This window comes from Hippocampus guttulatus, chromosome 3 (genome assembly GCF_054856545.1).
Source record: "Hippocampus guttulatus isolate MCC_2025c chromosome 3, RoL_Hgut_1.0, whole genome shotgun sequence".
In the NCBI taxonomy this organism is placed as follows: domain Eukaryota; kingdom Metazoa; phylum Chordata; class Actinopteri; order Syngnathiformes; family Syngnathidae; genus Hippocampus; species Hippocampus guttulatus.
In genome coordinates, this window is record NC_141263.1 from 25,833,397 (window position 1) to 25,854,968 (window position 21,572).

At 44.3% G+C, this 21,572-nt stretch overlaps 1 protein-coding gene across 2 annotated transcripts in view; it reads right to left on the reverse strand.

Annotated features, from left to right (window-relative positions):
* mpped2a (metallophosphoesterase domain containing 2a) overlaps positions 1–21,572 on the reverse strand; it is a 44,389-nt gene that overhangs the window by 12,260 nt on the left and 10,557 nt on the right. For both annotated transcript variants that reach the window (XM_086107692.1, XM_086107691.1), the window contains exons 3-4: positions 15,496–15,677; positions 12,657–12,882 (exon numbers count right to left, since the gene is read on the reverse strand). In XM_086107692.1, the coding sequence (XP_085963818.1) occupies positions 12,657–12,882; positions 15,496–15,677 (408 nt within the window). The remainder of the gene's footprint in view (positions 1–12,656; positions 12,883–15,495; positions 15,678–21,572) is intronic.

Here is a 21,572-nt window from a genome sequence, read left to right on the forward strand (position 1 = left end):
AACCCATCTATGGCCGCTAGATTGCGTTGCTTCCAGTTTTGAGTCAGTAGGCAGGGAAGCAGAGGCAATTCTATGCAACCTTGGGCTGCGAAAATGACCTTTTTCATCAACACAAACCGCCCCAGGAGCGTTGAGAGGACGGACGCAACTCACTAATTCGCTTTTCTGTGCAGTCAAATGTTTGGTTGATTGTTTTACACTGGACTGAACCACAAGAGCCATTCATGAACTTTCATCATAATTGTTGACTTGTACGTACAGGCACTGTACGTACAAATTCTATCCGCGTGGTTAGCTGGAAGACGTTTACCGTATTCCATTTTTAAGGGTACTGCAGTGACTGAAGATGTTTGCGTCAGCATTTGAAACATACAACTGACCAACGCACACTCGGATGAGACTGCCATCCATGCTGGGGGTCCAAATCTAAGCAAACTGAGATAAGCAATGTCTTGTGCTTGCCACAGAGAGCCGCAGGGGGGCTACCAGGAAGGAAGGGAAGTGCAGCAGGATGATGTTCATGGTATCACAACTGAGCAGATAGCTGGAAGTAGAGTGTCCCTGTGTTGATGAAGCTCTTGTTACTGCTGTGATTGATAGCTCACGACACACGATCCACATCTAACCTTTTTGGCCACACAACGTGAAGGGAAGTTGGGGGAGTCGCTCTTCCGTTTGCAGCACGCATTCCGTCTGCAACCCGGTTAGCATGTTAGCATACTTGCTCGCATGCGCAGTATTTGTCAAAATGTACCGTACGAAAGGATAATTGATGGGCATATGTTCATTGAAAATAAAAAAAAGAAACCATTTTCAATTTTAAAAAAAATCATATTGAAGACGTAACATGAATCATTCTTGACAAAAATGTAAACTAGTAATCCAGATGTTCTTAAGTCAGCCAAAAAAATAAAAACGGCTTTGCAATTCTGACTGACCATATTTGCATCTAAAAAGTTAATGTTCTCCACCTTTCACCGCGCGACATCAAATTCCTTTCTCTGGTAAAAAAACAAAAAATAAACCCTCTACGCCTGTGCTCAGCCTTGTTGTCATTGAATGCATAACTTATTTATCTCAGGCTTTCACTTGTGCATAAAAACAATGGTGCCAGCTCTCGGTTGGTAACTTTTCACACCAGCATCAAAGAGAATTATGCCCCTATACAGTGAGATGCCGCTTAACATCAAACCTATGTTTCGGCACAGAAAAAAAACAAAACAATAAAGGTTTATGCAAGACCAGCACACCTCAGGCCACAACAGGCAGGGACACGGGGCTTCCTCTGCTGTTCAAATATTTATCCACTCGAAGCAGGAGACGCCGCGTGGGGCATAAAACAAGATGGCGTCGTGTCAAGCCCAGGATTTGCCAGCGCACTTCGCGACCAAACAGAACACATAAACACTCCTCCTCCTCGAACCGCATATTGATAGCGGAGAAGCCCACTGCCGACGAGCAAGAGTTTTTAGGATCTTCTCGCTGGACCGAGTCGCTAGCCTGAGATCGGGTTCCGGGTGAGAGCTGGGACTCATTGCCATGTACTCATCCGGCTGCTTTCGGAGCCGTCTTGGGCTCACGTCCAAAGGATTGTGATTGCATTTTATCGCCTGGGGCAGCCTGCCCATGCCATGTATCCGTTCTCATGTTGAAGACATCTGGCTAGCTGTGGGCTACTGTAGTTTCGTTTACTCCCTGTTCCCCGCAGTGCTTCGTCCCTTTGATTAAGCCGGCATTGCTCATAATCACAACCAGAGCTCTCTTTCCAAACCCAAATACCTGCGTTCCATATGCAGAGCTGGGGTTGGGAGGGCTGTAGCTAAAATATGAGAGTAGGAGAAATCATTTCAAAGGTCAGGAGGGAGAAACGGAAACCTCTGCCAGATTTTTCACCTCCACACACTCAGCCAAACAGAGAAGGGGAAATGGGGAATGGACTTGTTTGACCATCTCACTCACATCCACATCAAAGTGGAAGGTTCCCGAACTTCATGGAGCAAACAAGGGCGGCACGGCGGTCGACTGGTTGGCAAGTCCGCCTTACAGTGCAGAGGCGCAGGGTTTGATTCCGACTCCGGCCTTCCTGTGTGGAGTTTGCATGTTCTCCCCATGCCTGTGTGGGTGTTCTCCGGGTACTCCGGTTTCCTTCCACTTTCCAAAAACATGCATGGCAGTTTGACAGAACACTCGAAATCACAGGTGTCAAACTCAAGGCCCAGGGGCCAGATCTGGCCCACCACATCATTTGACGTGGCCCGCGAAAGCAAATCAAACATGTCGACTTCTATCATGCTTGCTAAAACCTGTACCAAAATTTCAAATTCTCGCCCGTAATATAAGAGAATTTTCTTGTTTCCAATACCCTCATGACAGCAACTTAAACTACAGTTGAATAAATTATTATTCTTGACTTCTTCATATGGTTTCAGAGTCATGCTCGGATAGCCTTCAACATGCCTGCGATCCTCGTGGATTAGAAAACGGATGGATGGATGGACTGCATTGTTTTTAGTAAGTCGAGCATTTCTTCGATTTGCCAAAGCCATTGCCATATTGTCGAGTGCAAAGGCACACTTAGACGCACTCGGACTGACACTGCCAGAGAGCTTCAATTTATTGTTTTAACGGTCTTTGTTTTTAAATGTCAGCTTCTTACTTGATGTAGAGCACTTTGTAAGCTGCTGTTGTTGTTTTCAAGTGCTCTATAAATAAAGTTGAGTGGTGAATCGTTTAAAGGACGTTTATTGGTGTGATTGGGCGTTGTAGATGTGCACGGCGGTGGAGTCTACTGAGATATTTTTGATTGCTTTCACAGTACTTTCATTAGCCAGTCGATCAGGGCAAACGGTAGCAACTGTCATTGAAGTGGTATAGCGCTACACCATTGGAATGATCAAAGTAAATAAATCAGCCACGACACCCCTCAGGACGTGTCCAAGTTTCACATTTAGGAGTTCATTCCTCAAAATCTCAAGCACCACATGAATAAACGGTGCATTATTCAGGCGGATAACCGGCATGCTCATGGCAGTGAAGCTGTCCGTATCCTTTTCGTGAGCGCGGGTTTTCGGTTAACGGGCGGCAAGCCATTAATTGTGCAGGTACACAAAGAAGCGTGACCCGATTACAAAGAGCCGCAGAGGTGGTGCTCACCTTACATTTTACAGGCTTACGGGCAAAAAGAGACTGAAGAGTGTGTTTACACAGTGGCATCTCTGAACTCGTATTAATGATAGAGCCACTTAGCATTCAGAGGCATTGGTCTCAGCCACGCTGTTTGTTTCACAGGTCATTAAATTTATGCCGCAGCCCTAATGTTCATTACAGCAGCAAGCTGGCCAGGAGTCTGTAACACTCGCTCACTGTCTTGAATCCCCCACTGCATTCCTCCGGCTGGCTTTTCTTTTCGTGTCTCCCTTAGCCTCCCTCTCGCACGTCTCAGTACATTTGCCTGACAATAATTATTTCCCATTTTAATTAAAAGAATTGCCGCAGCAGTTCCAGGTCTGCGGCACGCTTTTAATTCGCGCGGCGCACGGGCACCGGTGTTATTTTTCATCCGATTCCTGGACAGATGGTGACGTGCGGAAGATTGCTGAAACATTTAAGTAAGAGTGCACATTTGAAGAGTATTGTTCTTCGGAATGCAGATGGTGCCAAACGTGCTTCTGTGGCGCCTTGTGCGATGTTAATTGGAAAGACTTGAAAGCTTTTCGGGCGTAACTCCACCCCCGCTTTGAACAAACAATGTCGCCGGTGGTACAAAGTGAAGAAATGAAACAAAATAAATGAAAGATAAAAGAAATGGTTTCAACACTCAATCGGGCGTGACATGAATATAAAACGGCAATAAATCGCAGAACGTTTGCTGCTGAAATGACCAAACAACGAAAATACAAGTACAGTATTAAAACGCCTTCATGACGATTTTTAATATATGACTCTGGTTGCTTCTTATTTCCACAAAAGCCACTTTTCTTTGTCCCCGTTGATATTTTGCCATTCTTCATCAGTTGCTCCCCTTTTCCCAGTCTTGATCATCCCAAAAGCCGTCAACAGTACCAGTTCTTTTATTGGTCCTTCAAGCCAGGGTTCTTATTCTTCAAATGACAACAACAATAAAAAAAAAAACTGTCCTCCAGGAGGAAACAAACCGTTTAGAGTCAAATTAATCCTCTTGCAAATGCAGCGCACTTAGAAGGGCAAGTAAAGACGCTGGAGGAAACACAACAGTGCAAGAGTTGAGAAAAAAAAACCAAAAAGGGAACAGAAATCCAATTTACACGACAGGAACTTTAGTGGGTCAGTGTTTGCTTAGCCATAAATGATGACAGACCATTTAATCAGCCAACTAAAATCTATTTAAAAACAAAACAAAAGCAGTTTCTTTGCTTTTTCAGGGGTCCTCGACCTGAAACTTCGGGACAACGCGTTTATCGGCGGTCGCTTCTGTTCACTTCGACTTCATTCGAGTCCCTACAAGAAATAACATCCGCGCGAACAAAAGGTGAAAGCATGTCGTGCGTTGATCGCCCTCAATTTGAAGGAGTCAAACCCTTCATCACATGCACACAGGACAACTTGGCAGCACATCATCGACAGAAAGCTCGCAGAGAGCTTGAAGCACCGTGACAAAGTCGTATTGTCACTGCGAAGGTTAAGGCCAGCGAGAGGTCAAAAAGGTGACCCGGGAAAAAAATAAACACTGCGGAAGGACAAGTGGGCTTCCTTTTGCATCTGACACATGAATGATCTGCAGTTCACCACGACAAAAGGCACATTGTTGACCTTTGGAGTTTTCGAGCAAAGGTCACTTGGACGTTTTTTTTGCAGTTGAAATAAAGGCCGTCAAGGACGATGGTTTGGTTCTAAAGGGAGAACTTGCACTGAAAGCAACTCAGTACACTCAAAAAGGGGAAATGTTACAAGGAAGGCTGTTGTATTTGTTGAAGAAAAAGCAAAACACACTTTTATGCAAATGTCACGATGGTCATTTCCTTTGGGGGAAATGGGGGGGATGTTGTTTCTTGAAGTGATTAGATTTAAACAAGTATAGTGCTGCTCTTGGAAACTTGTTTCATACAGATATGAATCATGGAAAACTATCGACGATGTGACAGATGACAAAATTATATACTACAGAGCCTTCATGAGTAGTTGCTCGAAATTGTTGGGGCAGCCTCAAATGACGAACTTGTATTATTTTGACATCCGTGCAGTGTAACTTGCTCAGAATTTCAGAACGCTGTCTTAAAAATACTCCAATAAATGTTTGTCCAACAAAGCAGGTCAGAAAAATTAATGTCTGCTTAGTGATTGTACGTTTGGCCCTTTTTTTTTTTTTTTAATGTAATGAAGAAACAATCGGGGTCAAAACAGGTTTGCTATCGGACTGGATGACTCCAGCTGGCAAGAAAACATGAATCATGAATCATGTCAGCATCTCATTCTGAATTAGCCGAGGATGAGGTGTCCTGCAATTACAAACGGCTGCGTTGTGCGTCACTGCCACTGATGGATGTTTGTGACAACGGGAGAACGGGTGGAAGGTGAAAACATTATTTGGGCTCCTTTCGAAGTTTTGCCACAAACGCATTGACGATACAAAGTTCATCATCTCGCTCCTCATGTTCCAATCTAAGGCACGAGCCAGTTGGCGGCTTGAACGAGGTCGCCCGGCAAACATGCACGCGAGCGTTTTTGCTGCAATCTGTCCACACCGTTCCAGACAAATAGCGATCTCACCTGAGATCGGGGTGAGCAGTCAGCTACACAGCAAAGGGGAGGAGAAATCCTTCTTTCAACCACCGTTGTTTTTCCACATCGCGGCTTGCGCATGACTGCAATTTTCAGAGACCATCAGAAAACTCAAAGAAGCTGCCAAGTTGACATAAGCTGATTAATATCGATACCGGCGAGGGTCAAGCAGCCCCGGTAGCCAGTGTGTTTTGAATGTTATTATTGCCTGTTTCTTATACAGGGTTCCCACTCTTGCTTTTTATTTATGGACCTTTTAAGGACTTTTGAGGGCTAATTTAGCCATGTTTAAGCCCTTTTTCTCCATTCAGCAGGGGATTCACAGTGGATTGAATGCCTGCTCAGCAATATGCAGGCTGAACAGAAAGCCACATATCGCTGAGCTGGTGTTCAAATCATTGCCGCCAAAGGAAGGGCACACCTTTATTTTTAGGGGGAATCAGCTAACCCTTTATTTGACATACTGTATGTCCAATTTTCATTTTCCTACCTGTATTACATGTTTTTTTCCTACCTGTATTACAGGTAGGAAAAAAAAAAAACTTCAATTCATTCTCAAATAAAGTACACTAAGAAAATTTTAAATTTAGAAAGTAAAAACTTCAATTTATATTTCAAATAAAAATTATGTTTTTATGGATTTTTATTGATTTTAGAAGCTCTCCCTGAAAATTAAGGCCAATTAGGAACATCATTTTACAACTTTTTTTATGGACCCGTGGGAACCCTGTTACATACAATGCATACGCAAACCTTTTTCGAGCCGACAAACAGAAGAGTTTGGCCCCATCAGCCTTTTTCCACGTTCAAATATGTAATGGAGCTGCCGTCCGTGTCGCGAGGCAGACCCCTGGCTGGCCGTTTGGTGACTGATGTGCACAAGGCCACTGAGGAGAGCTTTATTAGGCGGTGCCGAGGACTCATCACTCTCCCTTTGACGTATTTGGGGCTTTACCTTGGTGCGGCGGCGGGGGCATTCAGTGAGCACTCAGTGAGATGTGAAACAGGCCGCGCGGGGCATAACAGCCAAGTGAGGAACAGGTCGGATCGGGTATGTGCAGCTGAGGGTGTAGGGTGAGTCAGTCGGCATGGAATGCTCGAAGTCGTCATACGGCAAAAAGTGCGGGCGCCATCACAAATCCATCACTTAACCCGCTCATTCACTCAGCTGACACAGAGGTGAAAAAGATTACACACACACACACACACACACACTTTGAGCAGCAGAACAGGCTTCACCACGGCAAAAGAAGAAGCGCACATGGGCGCGCGCGCACACAGCAACGGAGAGAAAGAGAAGCTTTCTTCCAGATCGGGGCAGCAGCAACTTCCACGGCAATCCATCCTTGTCAGCAGTTGTTTCACAATTTTATGCTCCATTAAATATGAATTCACATTCAACGTCAATAAATCATTATCTCATTAATTCTGAAATACTACGACAATTAACATGACACTGCTGTCAGCGCAAAACTCGTTTCAGAAAAGTTGAGGAAACTGCAGCGACAGTACCTCGGCTGCAGCGCGGCAGTCGTATTTTCACGAGCGTATGGTGCACCGTATTGAAAGGGGTAGTGTCGGTTACGGCTGCTATTTCTGTATTGAACACAAGACGCATTGTATTATTGGACGTGGGCATGGTCAATTATACACTAGCTAAAAAAAAAATAAAAAATTATCACGGCAACCAAGCACAGCAGTCAAAGATGACTTCATGCGCCCCCCCCGTGCGTATCGCTACGATGCGGCTCCACTTCTTCTCTACAGTGGCATATCGAAAGTGAGCCGCACCTCGTCCATGTTGTTGATGTGGTTGGGCTGAATGTGTTTTGTTGAATTTTCAAAATGTCCCTCATCATTTCCCGTAGCCCAAGTAGGAATGTGGGAGATTGGTTGAGAGAACAGTCGGCAATGGAAGCCAAGTGAGGCTGGCAGAGTGGCAGAATGAAGCACTATGGCATTCGTTAATTTGAATTCGCTCGCGGCTGCTCGATTCCTACGGGGCCTCCGTGTAAATGATAGCTCGCAGTATAAACTGTGCTCGGTAAACGTGTCTCTTTGTGGGTGCCGTTTTCGGGATGCTGTTTTGCACAATGCACGTACCGCATACTATAGACACGTACTGGCGTGTCTTGAACATCATCTTTCATGCCCGCCCTTCCCACTTTACCGCATGCGGTCATCAGTTCGTTTTTCTTCGATATAAGCGGCGCGTCGGCACATCAGTCAGTCAATCAAGCGGACCCCTCATCAAAGTCACACAACAGCATCCGCAGATTTTGGGACTCTGTGCATACACGAGACGACCCGCGTTATTAGGCGCCCCGTCCATTTGCAAATGTAATACTTTAAAGCGTGTCTTATGGGTGTGGAAACATCATGTGCATCCATTTTTTTGAGACATTTTTCTTTGGTGGTGTGCCATTGGATTTTTTTCCAATGATAAACCTGCAATGGCTCCATAAAGGTTGAAAAATATTGATATAGACAACATGGTATAGACAGATAAATATGATATCTATATATGAAGACTATAAAGTCTAAACACTACACTAGGATTACTGGTTTTCTCTTTTACTGGTATTTCTCACTCTCTTTTTCTCACACATACACACGGCTGACCTTTACAGCAAAAAATGAATACATGAATACCAGTAAAATCTGCAAATGACAAATCTGCATTTGGCCCTCCAGTATCTCCCGACGTGAGCTCCAGAGAGCAAATGGGGGCTGTTGGATTTAATCTGCTGCCTTTGGGACACACACACAAACCCACGCATGCATGCACGCACACGTGTGCACGTTGACCATTTTTACAAGGATGTTGGGCAACTTCCAATCTTTAGCGTTTTGGAAGTGCAACAAGAGTTCTCCATGAATCGGTACCTTTCAAAGTTTGGCGTTTCTTTCTTACTTACTTTTTCTTCCCAAGTGGGTTTTTTCCCCCCATATTTGATTTTGAATGCTCCTATTAAAAGAAGCAGTCAAAAAGCAAGAAAATGTGAGGGTCTCCTGTGGACAAAGGATAATGCAAACGAGGAAAGACGAGGACCTTGGAGCTCGCGTGGGGGGCACCAGAAACGGTCTGATATTGGATGTGAGAGTTAAATTGTGGTCAAGGCCAGAATCAGACAATAGATAATCTCTCCAGAGAGAAAGGATGCGGTCTGTCCCATACTTGTACACCCGCATTATGAATCAGTCAGCAGAACGAGCAGGATTCCTCACATAGCTGTCACCATCCTGCTGTGCAATCTTGGAAACATTGGGTTGCGATTGCCATTACTTATTTCATTTGAACAATTGATTGATGTTTTTATTTTTTTTTAACAAGAGCAATTGTTTTGCTCTTGTTAAAAAAAAGATTAAAAATTATTTTTACAAAATAATTTTTAATATTTTGTAAAAATTATTCCTTCATTCCGGTTTGCTGCGAGTGTTGGTTAATTTTGATCTTTCTAAATGATTTGTACACATTTCCAAGCCCTAAAACGCACCACGGCAATTACGCCGGATTGAGAAACTGCTGAGAAAATAATTCTTTCTTTCTTTCTGCATGTTTGCCAGAAGTGGGGAATTCGAATCGTATGACTTGAACTGAAGTCGCAGATTTTATGACTTGCGGCTAGCATGGCAAAAAAGTGATGAAAAACTCGACTCAGCTTTGAACTGAACTCCCCGACTTGACCAATAATTCAGTTGACATTTGAATATCTATTTTGGAACCCAAAAGCAAAAGAATAGCAACATGCAAGGTTTGCAATTCATATGAGTGAGACACAACATCTACGTTGACCTTCTTCATCTGTCAGACACGGACGGGTAAGACAGCTTTGTTTTGTGAAGCTAAAGTTAGCTAACCTAGCTAACATGATGTGGCTGAACAAGGATATATGACTACATTAAGTTACGACTTGCTTGAACCAATTGACTTGACTTGCCCCCCCCCCCCCCCACAGTTGCTTGAAACTTGAAGGTCCCTACATGAGACTTGTTTGTGACTCATTCCCATCTCTGACGTTTTTTTGTTTTTTTTTAATCATTAGACAATTCTGATTGACTAAAACCACCAGCCGTCCAGCTGAAGCAGACCTTCAGCTTCCCTTTAAGAAGTTTGATTGACAAGGTCATCTACTGTGTGTGTGTGTGTGTGTGTGTGTGTGTGTGTGTGTGTGTGCGTACGCGTGTGTGTGTGTGTGCGTGTATCTTTCATGGACGACTGCTTCTACATTAGCCCATCTATTTTCGGAGGAAACAATCAAAGCAAAGCAAGGGCTGACTTCAATGTTTACGATAGCAAATTGTTTTTTGCCATAAAATATACTATTCATTGTTCTATGAACCTGTAGATTAGTCATTTGCATTCATAAAAATAAAAGAAACTAATAGGGTGAGCAAACGCTACACTTTTGTTCGGTATTCACATATCTATCTATTTACACGCATAGACACATGCGGTAGAGGTCCCTCTTAGCCAATGGGATGCCAGGAAGATGCTGGGTAATAGCCAATAGCAGAGCAGCTACAAGTATGTTGCGTTCAGGAAACTCGGACCTGCGAGTAGCAGCCCATACTGTATTTTTCCCTTTTGTATCTTGAAATTTCTTTCGTAACAAGAGGCGATATTTTCCCGTTGAGGCGTTTCGTAACTTTTTCGCATGAAGAGACGTTCCTAAGTAGAGGTACCACTGTATTCCGCTGCCCCCAAGAATCGCCCCAACAACCAATGGCCCTCACCCACTCACACATACAGAGCCATTGCCTGGAAACAAGCACGTTACGGTATGTTGGGAGTGTTCTCACTATCTTGTATTTAGGATAGCCGTTGTTATTTTTATTTCAATCAAATGTAGGATTATATCCACCACTGACAAGGAATATGCAATTAGAGAGAGAGAGAAAAAAAAAAAAGTCGCAGCGGGAGCGGCCGAGTTGGCCACTTGACTTCCCGAGCGGTGGAGAATTAGCTCGGCCTCGAAGCAAAAGACCCGAGAGGGCACGGTGGCGCTCGGCCACCCAGGCGGTGATATGGTGAGCTGCTGATGAAGTGAAGGGTCACGACGCGGCTAAGTGAGACCTCACACCGGACAAGCACGCCAGACCTCGGGCCAGGGAGGCATATGGGTGTGAAGGAGGTGTGGAGGCAGAGGTGGGGGAAACCGGGGGTGGCCAAGCTGTCCACGACGCCTCTCACGAGACCCCCAGCTGTCACAACAGACACTTACCAGCCCTCACACTAAACACCCACCAGGGAGGAAAGGCAACATCCTTCCTTTCCAACGCAAGGAAAGAAAGGTGGGAGGAAGGATGGGACAAGCGGAGTCTAAGTCTCTTCTTCCTGTTGCTGTGATGTTAGTGGAACACGAGGATACGACCAGCTTCTCAACTAAGTACTCCATTATTTCTCAGGCGAGGCTGCAACCCTGCTAATTATAACTGCAAAAGGATGACCTACATGATTATTTTAAGCCTGGACCAGACTGGTGAGAACCACGGAGCAGACAGTGGCAAAGCCTTGAACAAAACACATCGCGGCACTCCAGGTGCAGATTGGAATTTCTTTCATTTTGATAATCAACAAGAAGTGGATCGCACGTAAACATATGTTCGAAGAAAGCAATTAAGAGAAAGAAACTTTTCACCATATCACACACAACGCATGCATATCATCATATCACACACATTGGATGCCGACATCTCGCCGGCATTAATAATAATGTGAGTACATTAAAAAAAATGTTTCTTGTTTCATTTGATTTGAAATGGCCCATTTGGAATGCCATGAACATTACGACAAAGTTGAATTCGACGCAACATGGAAAGTGATGAAACATAATGTATGGGGGGGGGGGGGGGCCGGCCCTCGCACGCATACCACCTTGCTGCAAACAAGTAACGTGACCCCTGGCGTTCGGTTTGAAACGCCGCCTATATTGTTTTACTGAACCGCAAACAACATGGCGGAATTGTCGAAGACAAAAAAAAAAAAAATGCTTTCTGACTGGCCATAACGTCTTTGTTGGTACTCAAGAAAACCAGTCACAGAGCACCGCACGTCATGCAACGGGATGACTTCAGTGGGGTTGCGCCTCTGCTTTCCATTCATGAGATTTATTTATTTTTTAATCATCATCAATTCAATTTAAGATCCACCCTTGAACATAAATTTTAAAATGTCTACATGTTAACATTCTGGATGTCGCGTCGTCTTTGTTTTTGTTGGCATGACATGTTTGTAAAGTTGCCACTTATAGCCATCTGGAGAAGGGAGATATCGGAAGATTTACCCCATTAAAAAAAAATAAAAAATGAAATGAGCTGATTAACACAAACACAATGGCATTTTGTTTGCGCCGGGCGATGCCTCTGCTTGTATTTTCGTTATATTGCCATACCTCCCTCAATGTGGCAGTGATCTCATCCATGCGGACGGTAAACACTTTCCCCTCACAAACACGTCTCGTGTTCACACGCCTCCGTCTGCCGAATGCCGCCTCCAAGAGCCGTCCAACAATCTCCCTGCCCGCCACAAGTTCTTTCCACATGAGAGCCGATCGACAGCGTGTCCCGGGACCGTGCGTATCACTTAACCCCGTGTCAAAACACAGGTGTAAACGTCAGCCCCGAGTGCGGGCGAAGGTCCTGCGCTCATAAAGGAATGCGCGAGCTGGGAATAGCATCGTGCATGTAAGCGAGGCCCCTGACAGAGCGTACAGAAGCGAGCTGCAGGGGAGGGGAGCTGGGACACGGCCAAACGCTGACAGAAGGGAGGGCACCCCTCCACTTTGGGGGATTTAGAACACTCCGGGAAGTAAATGTGACTCAGCGAAGATGAAAGGAAAGAAGCGGCGAGGAGGGCTTCGGGCCCCAAATAAAAGGTTTAGAGTCTTTGGTCTTACCATGGTGTGCCGTATATCCGGAATCCCTTTATGGTGACGTCCGAGTCCTGCAGGTACACACAGTTTGTAAGGAGCGACTGGACATTGTCAAAGTCCTCCGGTTTGAGTTTGGAGACTGAGGGGAAACGGTAGTAATCCTGCTTGACCAGCTCAGCCATAAAGTCCTTATCAAAGGTCAACTCGTGGTTCCCGGCGATGACCACCTTGAACTCATAAGGAAGGCCACCTGGGACAAGAACAAACAAGGAGATTGGTGAGCTACAGCCCCTAATCTTAAACACAGTTTAAGAGTAAAACATTTCAGCCGAGCATATTCTCATAGATGGCAAGGTACTGTTGAATTAAGGCATAGGTGTCAAAGTCAAGGCCCGGGGGCCAGATCCGACCCACCACATCATTTTATGTGGCCCGCGGGAGCAAATCATGTGTGTCAACTTTCATGATCATTGCTGAAATCTGTGCCAAAATGTCAAATTGTCATGGGAAAGAAATAACGTTGAAATTTTAAATCGGCCCTCCGAAGGAAGCCGTAACTCCGAAGTGGCCCGCGACAAAAAATGAGTTTGACACCGCTGAATTAAGGTGTACAAAAGAAAAACGGAGATGAGAGGAAACATTTTTAACATCTGATCTAAAAAAAAAAAAAAATACGGAGCTCAGGTGGACAATTTTTTTAACATCTGACCCCCTGCCCCAAAAAATTAATAAATACATAAATAAAATAAAACATGTCCAAATTAAATACAAATGGCATTTTAATCCATGACATTAAACCTTCTTGAATTTAATGACCAGCATTTTTGGCACGTGCAAACGCACGCCGTTTCTGGGGCCGAAATCGGCTGCAGTTCAACGCGACATAGTCCTGTGCTTATTATTCATACGAGCACAGATTGAAAAGAGAAACGACAGCTGGGGTGAAAGCCAGTCGGCATGGCCTTGTGATTTCCTTGTGAATAATCGGTGTGTCCCTGTGAACTCTTGCGCAGAGTCATCGAGGTTACGAGCACATCTGATAGTTCTGCTTGACCACAGCGGCCCACGATCCATCTCAGCAGACACTCGGCGGCTGGAAAACACGTGAACCTGAACTTCGCAGCGATGAACATCCATTACTATTCTCATCCCCTCATCATTCAATGTCTCCAGTGACCTTTTTTGTGGTTCTCTGTCTGGGTGATTTGTCCCCGCTCCCTCTCGGCAGCGCAAAACTAACTTACGACTTTATTCTACCCGATTGAGCACTCAACCAAAGGGTCTGGCCTTTATCACCCTTTTTTTTTTTCTTTCCTGACACCCTTCCTCATGTTTTTTTTTTCAGCTTATCCTGCATGTGTGTACAAATTTTACGGCTGTGATTTATATGTAAAAAAAAAAAAAAAAAAAGAAAAGAAAGAAATCAATCATATAAATAATAAGAACAAAATGCTTTTCAAAAGGATTCAGAGATTATCAACTCGTGTCTGTCACGTGACGCGATCCAAATATTAGTAACCAATTAATTCCACTTTGAAGCTGTCTTGACATGAACCGCACACGAGTTCTCTCCTTGTAAAATTTGAAGAATCCTGGTTTCCTGTGCTGAATGTTCAATGTCGGCTGCTCTTAATGAGCCCTTCTCGGATCTCAGAATCCAAATAAATCCTCCCAAAACTTAGATGCGAGCTGGACCTTCCAAGTCTCACACACTTCGAAACACACAAGAACATGAGCAAAATCTCGTCTCCTCACTACATTCCGCAGCCACCACACGAGTAAAGGTGGGGAAAGAACAACCGCCATCGAAGAAATCTTCAACCCAACTGGGAATTTGCTCTACATTTTATTGCGACCCAAAGACATCTTACTAGATTTATTTTTTATTCCTCCCCTAATAAAGTGTAAGATTTATGAAGGAAAAAAATGTACAATACACAGTACGGAAGATGTGGGTTTCGTTGCCTTTCTTAAAGTAATAATCATTTTTCAAAAGTGGAATTGTTGTTTTTTTTTTTTGGTGTACCACTTCTGTTTGTGATTCACGATGCTTTGATATTTTTATATTGTCAGAATGAGGGTATGGAATTATTGATAGAGCACTTCCATGAAACATTTGCTTGAGCGAATTGCATCCACATTGTAAATCCTGCTTCTGCTTTTTTTGCAGTCTGGTCTTTCAAACCTATAATTTCAGTAGACAGTACAATAGACGTATGAAAAAATTCTTAAAAATGCTGAAGTAGCAAAGTTAGCGAATGTACAGTTCAATTCCATTTTTTTTTTTTGTGGTGGGTGTGTACGTTTTTAAATCCTAAATCTGAGTCCTTCAAGATGTGTTTTGGATTTCTGCAGCAAATTGTGGGGGTGGGGGAAACAATTTTCATTTGAATTAAAAAAAAAACCCATCAGCGCACTTGCTCATTCTTCCATCTAGTGAGGTGAAAACTTTAAAATGTTGGTGTTCATTTAAAAAGAAACCTCTGAGAAATGATTGACGTTGGCGTGCGCCATCGAACACGGAGGGCGTTGGAACACACACGCTCCCTCCCGCGGCATGTGGTCTGAGAGAAAGGTCAAATGTTAACTGATCCAGGGCGTTAGGTCGCAAAGGTTAAACGAGACACTTAAGCAGAGCATTTGTGAGGTCGCGCAAGAGGGCTGGAGCTTCATTGTGTGGTCCATGTTTGTTTCATGTCTGCAGCGTGTCTCGTGCCTGTGCCGCTACCCCATTTCGAAAGCTATCACCCCCCCCCCCCCCCCGCCCAACCCTCCCCACCCCACCCCAAAAAAGAAAACGTGCATGACAGCAGCCAATCACAGCTCAAACAATGCCTATCACGAATCAATGTGTTTTTAGTACCTAGCCAGTCGTTGAACTTCTTGACCTCGGAGGGCAGGCCCAGCTCGGTGAAGTCCCCCATGTGAAGCAGCACATCGCCGTAGGGCATCTGGATGCCGTCTGTACGCGAGTGTGTGTCTGATACGCACACAAATCTGGTGTGGCCGGCTGGCTTTGGAGTGTCATAGGGAATTGGATCCACCCTGAAAGCACAGAGAGTGTGGAATGTCGAAGAATGTCACTTGAAAAGCTCCCGCAACCAACCGGCCAACGAGACAATTTTATGGTGTCGCGTAGCTGCTTCGGTGTATCGCCTGAGACCAGAAACGATGCCTTTCAATGTATTTAGCACTTCATGTAATTGTTGGTGGTTACATTTTTTTGTAAGATGCAAAACATGCCGCTTGTATCATCGTGTACACCCTTTTTTTAAATTAAAAAATACACACGTTAAAAAAAAAGTAGAACACAAGGAGCTTTAAATTGACAAATGGACAAAACATCACACACACACTAACGACATAGGCTATAGAATAATACATGCAGCCAAGTAAAAGGCATCTCATAGGAAGGTGACATTACAACAGGAAAAATAATGTGTCATTTGCCCCAGAAGACAATTAACTGTTGCGTTGATTGGTGCACAAAAGGAGGGCAGCGGCTGCTTTGTGGTAGGACGGCTAAAGTGCTGGTGCGTTAATGTCCTTTCTATCCATTTTCTAAGAAAAAAAAGCCCCCACTTAGCCTGAAGTGTACTTGGGGGGGAAAAAAACGCTTTTATTCAGTTTTTTTTTTTTGTTCAATGTGGGCACGTCCTTTCAAAAGAAGCATGATGGTGGAAAAACATTTTATTTCTTATTTAATGGAAAGAAAATCACAGTGAGCGCAAATGACGTCTGCAATGTGCAATGCTCCAGCACTCTGCCACTATAAACCATTATTTCATTAGAAGGGATGTCACTCTGCAGACAACATCAGGCACATAATCAACGCTGCAATCTTCGAGCTGACAAGCGCACGTGTGTGCGCATACGGGCAGTGCATACATGCACGCGAACACAAACACGGCATGGAAATAGGCGACGGCGCCTGATGGAATCAAAAGGCTGGAGTGGATGCGATTAGCGACGATGGAAAGCAAACACGGCCGCACAAAATAATTTTTTTGCCGGAAAGAAGCCACAGCCTTTTGGAAGGGTCTAATCAGAGAACCCGTTTTGTGTGGAGCAGAATACGACATGTTGAAGGGTGCCGCAAATTTCCCGGAATCTGTTGTTGTTCTGTTTTTCATTTGAACAGTCACCTGCTAGGTCATGTTAATCGAAGTACAACAGAGGACAAACTGGCCACCGTCTGCAGTGTCAAGCAAATGTGCAGTCTCGAGCCGCCATCTGTGGTCGTAGGGTGTGTTTATATGCAGCATTACATTACATCATTAGCATAAGATAGTTTGTTAGTGAAAAAAAATGAATAAAAAGGAATGAGCTTTAAGTGATCAGTTTCAGTGCTTCACAAGATCCGCACCAAACACGGATGTGCAGCCAGTGCAGGCAGGGGAGGCGGAGCCTCCCTGTCCACTCACCTGCATGTTTAAGTATGCCTGCAGAAAACGAAAATTATTTTAAGAGTCAGACTAATCCTAAACGAATGCTATATTACTTAGTAGTGCAGCCTACTAATAATAACAATAAATCACACTTATTGTAAAATTGCTGCATGCAGAAACATGTACCGTATTTTCTGCACTATAAGGCGCTTCGGAGTATAAGGTGCACCTACAATGAATGACCTATTTTAAAACTATAGGGCACACTGCGTTATAAGGCGCATAGAAGAGAAGCTACAATATTGGCTGCGGTGACGTTATGCATCCATTAGATGGAGCAACGCTAAAGGGAATACAATACAATACAGCTTTATTTATATCGAGCTTTCACAATCGCTGTAGCTGTAACAAAGCTCTTTACAGAACATTTTAAATACTACGGCCCAAGAAATTACAATATTGATCCTTATATAAGGCGCACCGGATTATAAATCGCACCGGATTATAAGGCGCACTGTCGGCTTTTGAGAAAATGGAATGCTTTTAGGTGCGCCTTATAGTGCGGAAAATACAGTAAATCGGTTCTTTGCATTTTTCTATTCTAATTTTGTCTGTTTGAATTCCCCTATAGCACAGGGGAATTCGAAAGGCTTGTATACACAATGTGTATACTTAAATAACACACACGCACGCACGCACGCACGCACACACACACACACACACACACACACACACACACACACACACACACACACACACACACACACACACACACACACACACACCACAGTTTCACTACGGCCTGGCCATTGAAACATGGGAACACTACATTGCATTAAGTCAGCATGTGTGTTTGATGTTGAGTGTGTAGGACCAGAAAAAGCATGAAAAAGGTAATGGCATTTTCTCTTGACTTTGCGCATTAAATTAGTTAGTGTACTCCAAAAAAACCAAACAAACAAACAAAAAAAAAAATACACATAAAGACAGGCCAAGCCAGCAGAGCAGCAAATCATACTGGAGCGTTAGTCGCTGATTAGATTCGCTACTCTGTGGTGCTTCAACGTCAGGCAGTTTCACAGGATTCAACGGTGCTCGGCGCGGAGAAGAAGCATGGGGATGAGGAAACGCACACATACCGTATGCCTCCATTTATGTGCACAGAAAAAAACAACCTGCAAGAAAAAAAAAAAAAGAGGCCACCTTCTATTTCCCCATCCCTTTGACAAACAACCTCTCGCGAGATGTAAGTAAATACCAAAACAGCCCCTATCATTTAGATCGGGTCTGAACCGAGAAAGCTCCAGAATCGTGTTGCGGTTGCTTCACAGTTTCACAATGGGAGCCATCTCATCCAATCCAGAGGTTGATTATCCACGTTTAGTTCAACTTCAGAACGGTGCAGCACAAAGGTCTGGTCCAGATAAACCCGAGACAGACAAAATCAAGTCTTGCCGCTGTGCAACAGAAGGGAAGAGACTATTCTCCCACGACAGACGGAAGGAAGTATGACAGCATGAAGGTTTGCGTTAACTTGCGTGTACCTCAGCATGACACCAAAGAAAAGCCCGCAGAAGGGAAAGAGAAGGGAAGAGGAGAAATAAATGCAAATGCTTTGGAGGAGGGCATTCGTACACCCTCAAATCCGGCATGACATTGGAGCCGGCAAAAATCCCAAAAGGTTTGCGGCTCCACAATTGCCTACACAATGAAGAAACCCCAGTGAGCCTTCAGCAACGAGAATTCCGGGTGCTCACTTGGAGTAAAATTTTTCCAATAAAAAAAATATTGCTGATAGACACTCAAAACTTCACTCGTTTGTTACATTTACAACCAATTTAAAATGAAAACGAATAGGTGCACAAAATATTTGTTTATAACAACTCTAAAGTCAAAACTCTGTGTACAGTGTCAGGTTTTGTAGGCAGGCCTGCAGGTAAATTTCCCAAATCTGATCAGGATGTGGCAGCAATTAAAAGCCAACATGAGCATTTCAACTCCAACTCCAGATATTTATACAAATAAAAAATAATTGGATGCTCCGCTAAAATTTTGCAAGTGAGAAATGTTCAAAGCCTGCCGTTAAATATCACTTTCATCAATGAGTAAGAACAGGTCCTTTTGTGACGTGGTCAACATTTAAAAGCAGGACAGGCGCACAATTTAAAACTGCACCGCAAATATTTCAAACAAAATCCTCGAAAATTGAAAAGAAGTGAATTGAAGAGACCATTGTTTCGCTTCCATATATCAGCCAGTAAGTAATACAGACAGAAAGCCAAGGAAAAGGAGGTCGGGAGTCGAGCGCTCCGCTGTCTGGAGGAGGATATTTAATTTGACTGAGCACACTTGGCTTCCTGGCCTTTCGAAAAATACACAAGCAAACAAGGTGAAAGTTCAGCAGGCGCCGGCTCCTTAAAATGTGACATTAAACTGGCAGCAGATAAGGAGGTCACCGGTCTCTGTCACTCTCGGAGTCGCCGAGCTCAATACAAGAAGCCGCATAAGCACGATGATTGATTGCGCCGCTTTGCCATGCGCACGGTTTTGCGGATAAGTCTTCAGAGTCTTCGGGCGGCTCTGACTAGACAGTGGCCGCTCGCTCACTGAATGCAAATTGTGCGTGTATGCTTCATCGAGAACTTCCAGGTTACCCCTTTAGTCCGATAGTGAGAGAGAGAGAGATTGAAGGTGTCATTCCTATTCACGAAACCGAATACAGGTGAAATGGTCATGTCAGAGGCTGCGCATTTACGTGCACTTTCTCATCAGTCAAATTGGTGTCTGGTTTTAGTCGACATAATTATTGCTAGTTCACGGGGAAAACGACTGTCCACTTACTGCTCAAGGTCAACTTGTCTCAAAAAGAAGCACCTGAAAATCACCATCCGATCCACCTTTCCATCTCGCAATCCAGCTGCCGTCCCTCCACTGCTTTGAGAGTTGCCTCTCGCACCTCTGATCTTCACACGCACGGTCCGCCCATGTTAATGGAGTCAATCCTGCCAATGATTTCTCATCGATAAGCCAACCAGACCCTTAAAACCTCTTGGGGTCAACGGGGGTTGTGAAAATAGACTGCTCATCAAGCAAAGCTGACCCCTTTCATACATGATGAACAGGATCGAGACTGACTGAGTCACAGCGCCACCACGGAAACAAAGCATGGAGCAACACGATTGTCCGCTTTGACCACCGGTACTCCCCTCCCCTCTTGGTGCCGCAACTTAAATGAATGCACGTTTGGTGATGTCACGATTAACCGGATTATGTTTACGGCATATATTGTGAAGGGAAATTTGTATCCCGCGTGGGTTGGCAGCAAAATGGTTTGAAGAAGATACTGTATCAAAATGTGCATTACGAAGAGACTCGCACGATTACATTTTTTAAGTTTTGGGCAATGGTAAGATTGTGTACGCTTCCGCGTGAAATGGTGTAGGTGGACAAGCGATTACGAAAAAATTGGAGGAGGACAATGAGGAGGAAGAGAATGAAAAAGAGAAGCGGGATTTCTGCTCAGGGTACGCATCTTGACGTCGAGGTATAAAATCGGTCAAGAAATTACAACCGGGGAAAAATGCCTCGGTCCACAAAAGCACTCAAAATTCCATACATTTAAGATATGCGGTGGATGAGGCCAGCCCACGAACAGCGAAAATCCATTTAGAACTGACAGCCATTGAAATGCCTTGAAAAAAAATTGCTATATTTTTTTGTACCCCACCCCAACCGCAAATAAATAAATAAACACACACACACACACACACACACACACACACACACACACACACACACACACACACACACACACACACACACACACACACAAAAAAATCTGCAAATAGTTGAATCCCGCGAGTATGCATGGAGCTTGGGGGAGTGCACTGTACATATGTATATTCGTCTTTCACTGATTTCACACCTTCCCACTTAATCAGTGGAAACACCAAATCCCAATATTTCCCCATCTCCAACCTCTGCATCAGTTCCCCCCCCCCCGCCTCCAACAGACCGGCCCCAAACACGCCGCTCACTCATCCACGGTGCAATACCATTTCTCAGAGAGACGCGCGGAGCGCGCCTCTCTTATCTTCTGCGTTTCAGCTGTCTGGGCTAATTCAATAAACTTCAGAGGAACAAAATGAACACAGGAACAACGGATTGGAGAGGGAGGGGGGCTGGAGGGGGGGGGGGGTGTCCTCAAGGGAACAGAAAGCGGCAAAGCAGGCCTGAGGATTTCGCGGTAACGATCGTTTCCGCTAGCGTGTCGTTTCCGCTAGCGTGTCGTTTCCGTGGAATCATTTGTACGGTAGCGAAAAATTGTTTCCCATAAAAAATCACCGCGCACTAGTTGACTGTACGCGATCGAATCACTCCTGTGTTATCAACGCGATTTCATTGTGAATGTATGTGTGTTTGTGGTGTGTTGTGTGAGTGTTTTTCTTTCTATTCTCCTTTCGTTTTGTTTTTTTATTAAGTGGTTAGTTACAGTGGTTTCCCATTGGGTAATCTAACGGAACCGAAAAACGCTTTCTGTTCATTTCTGAAA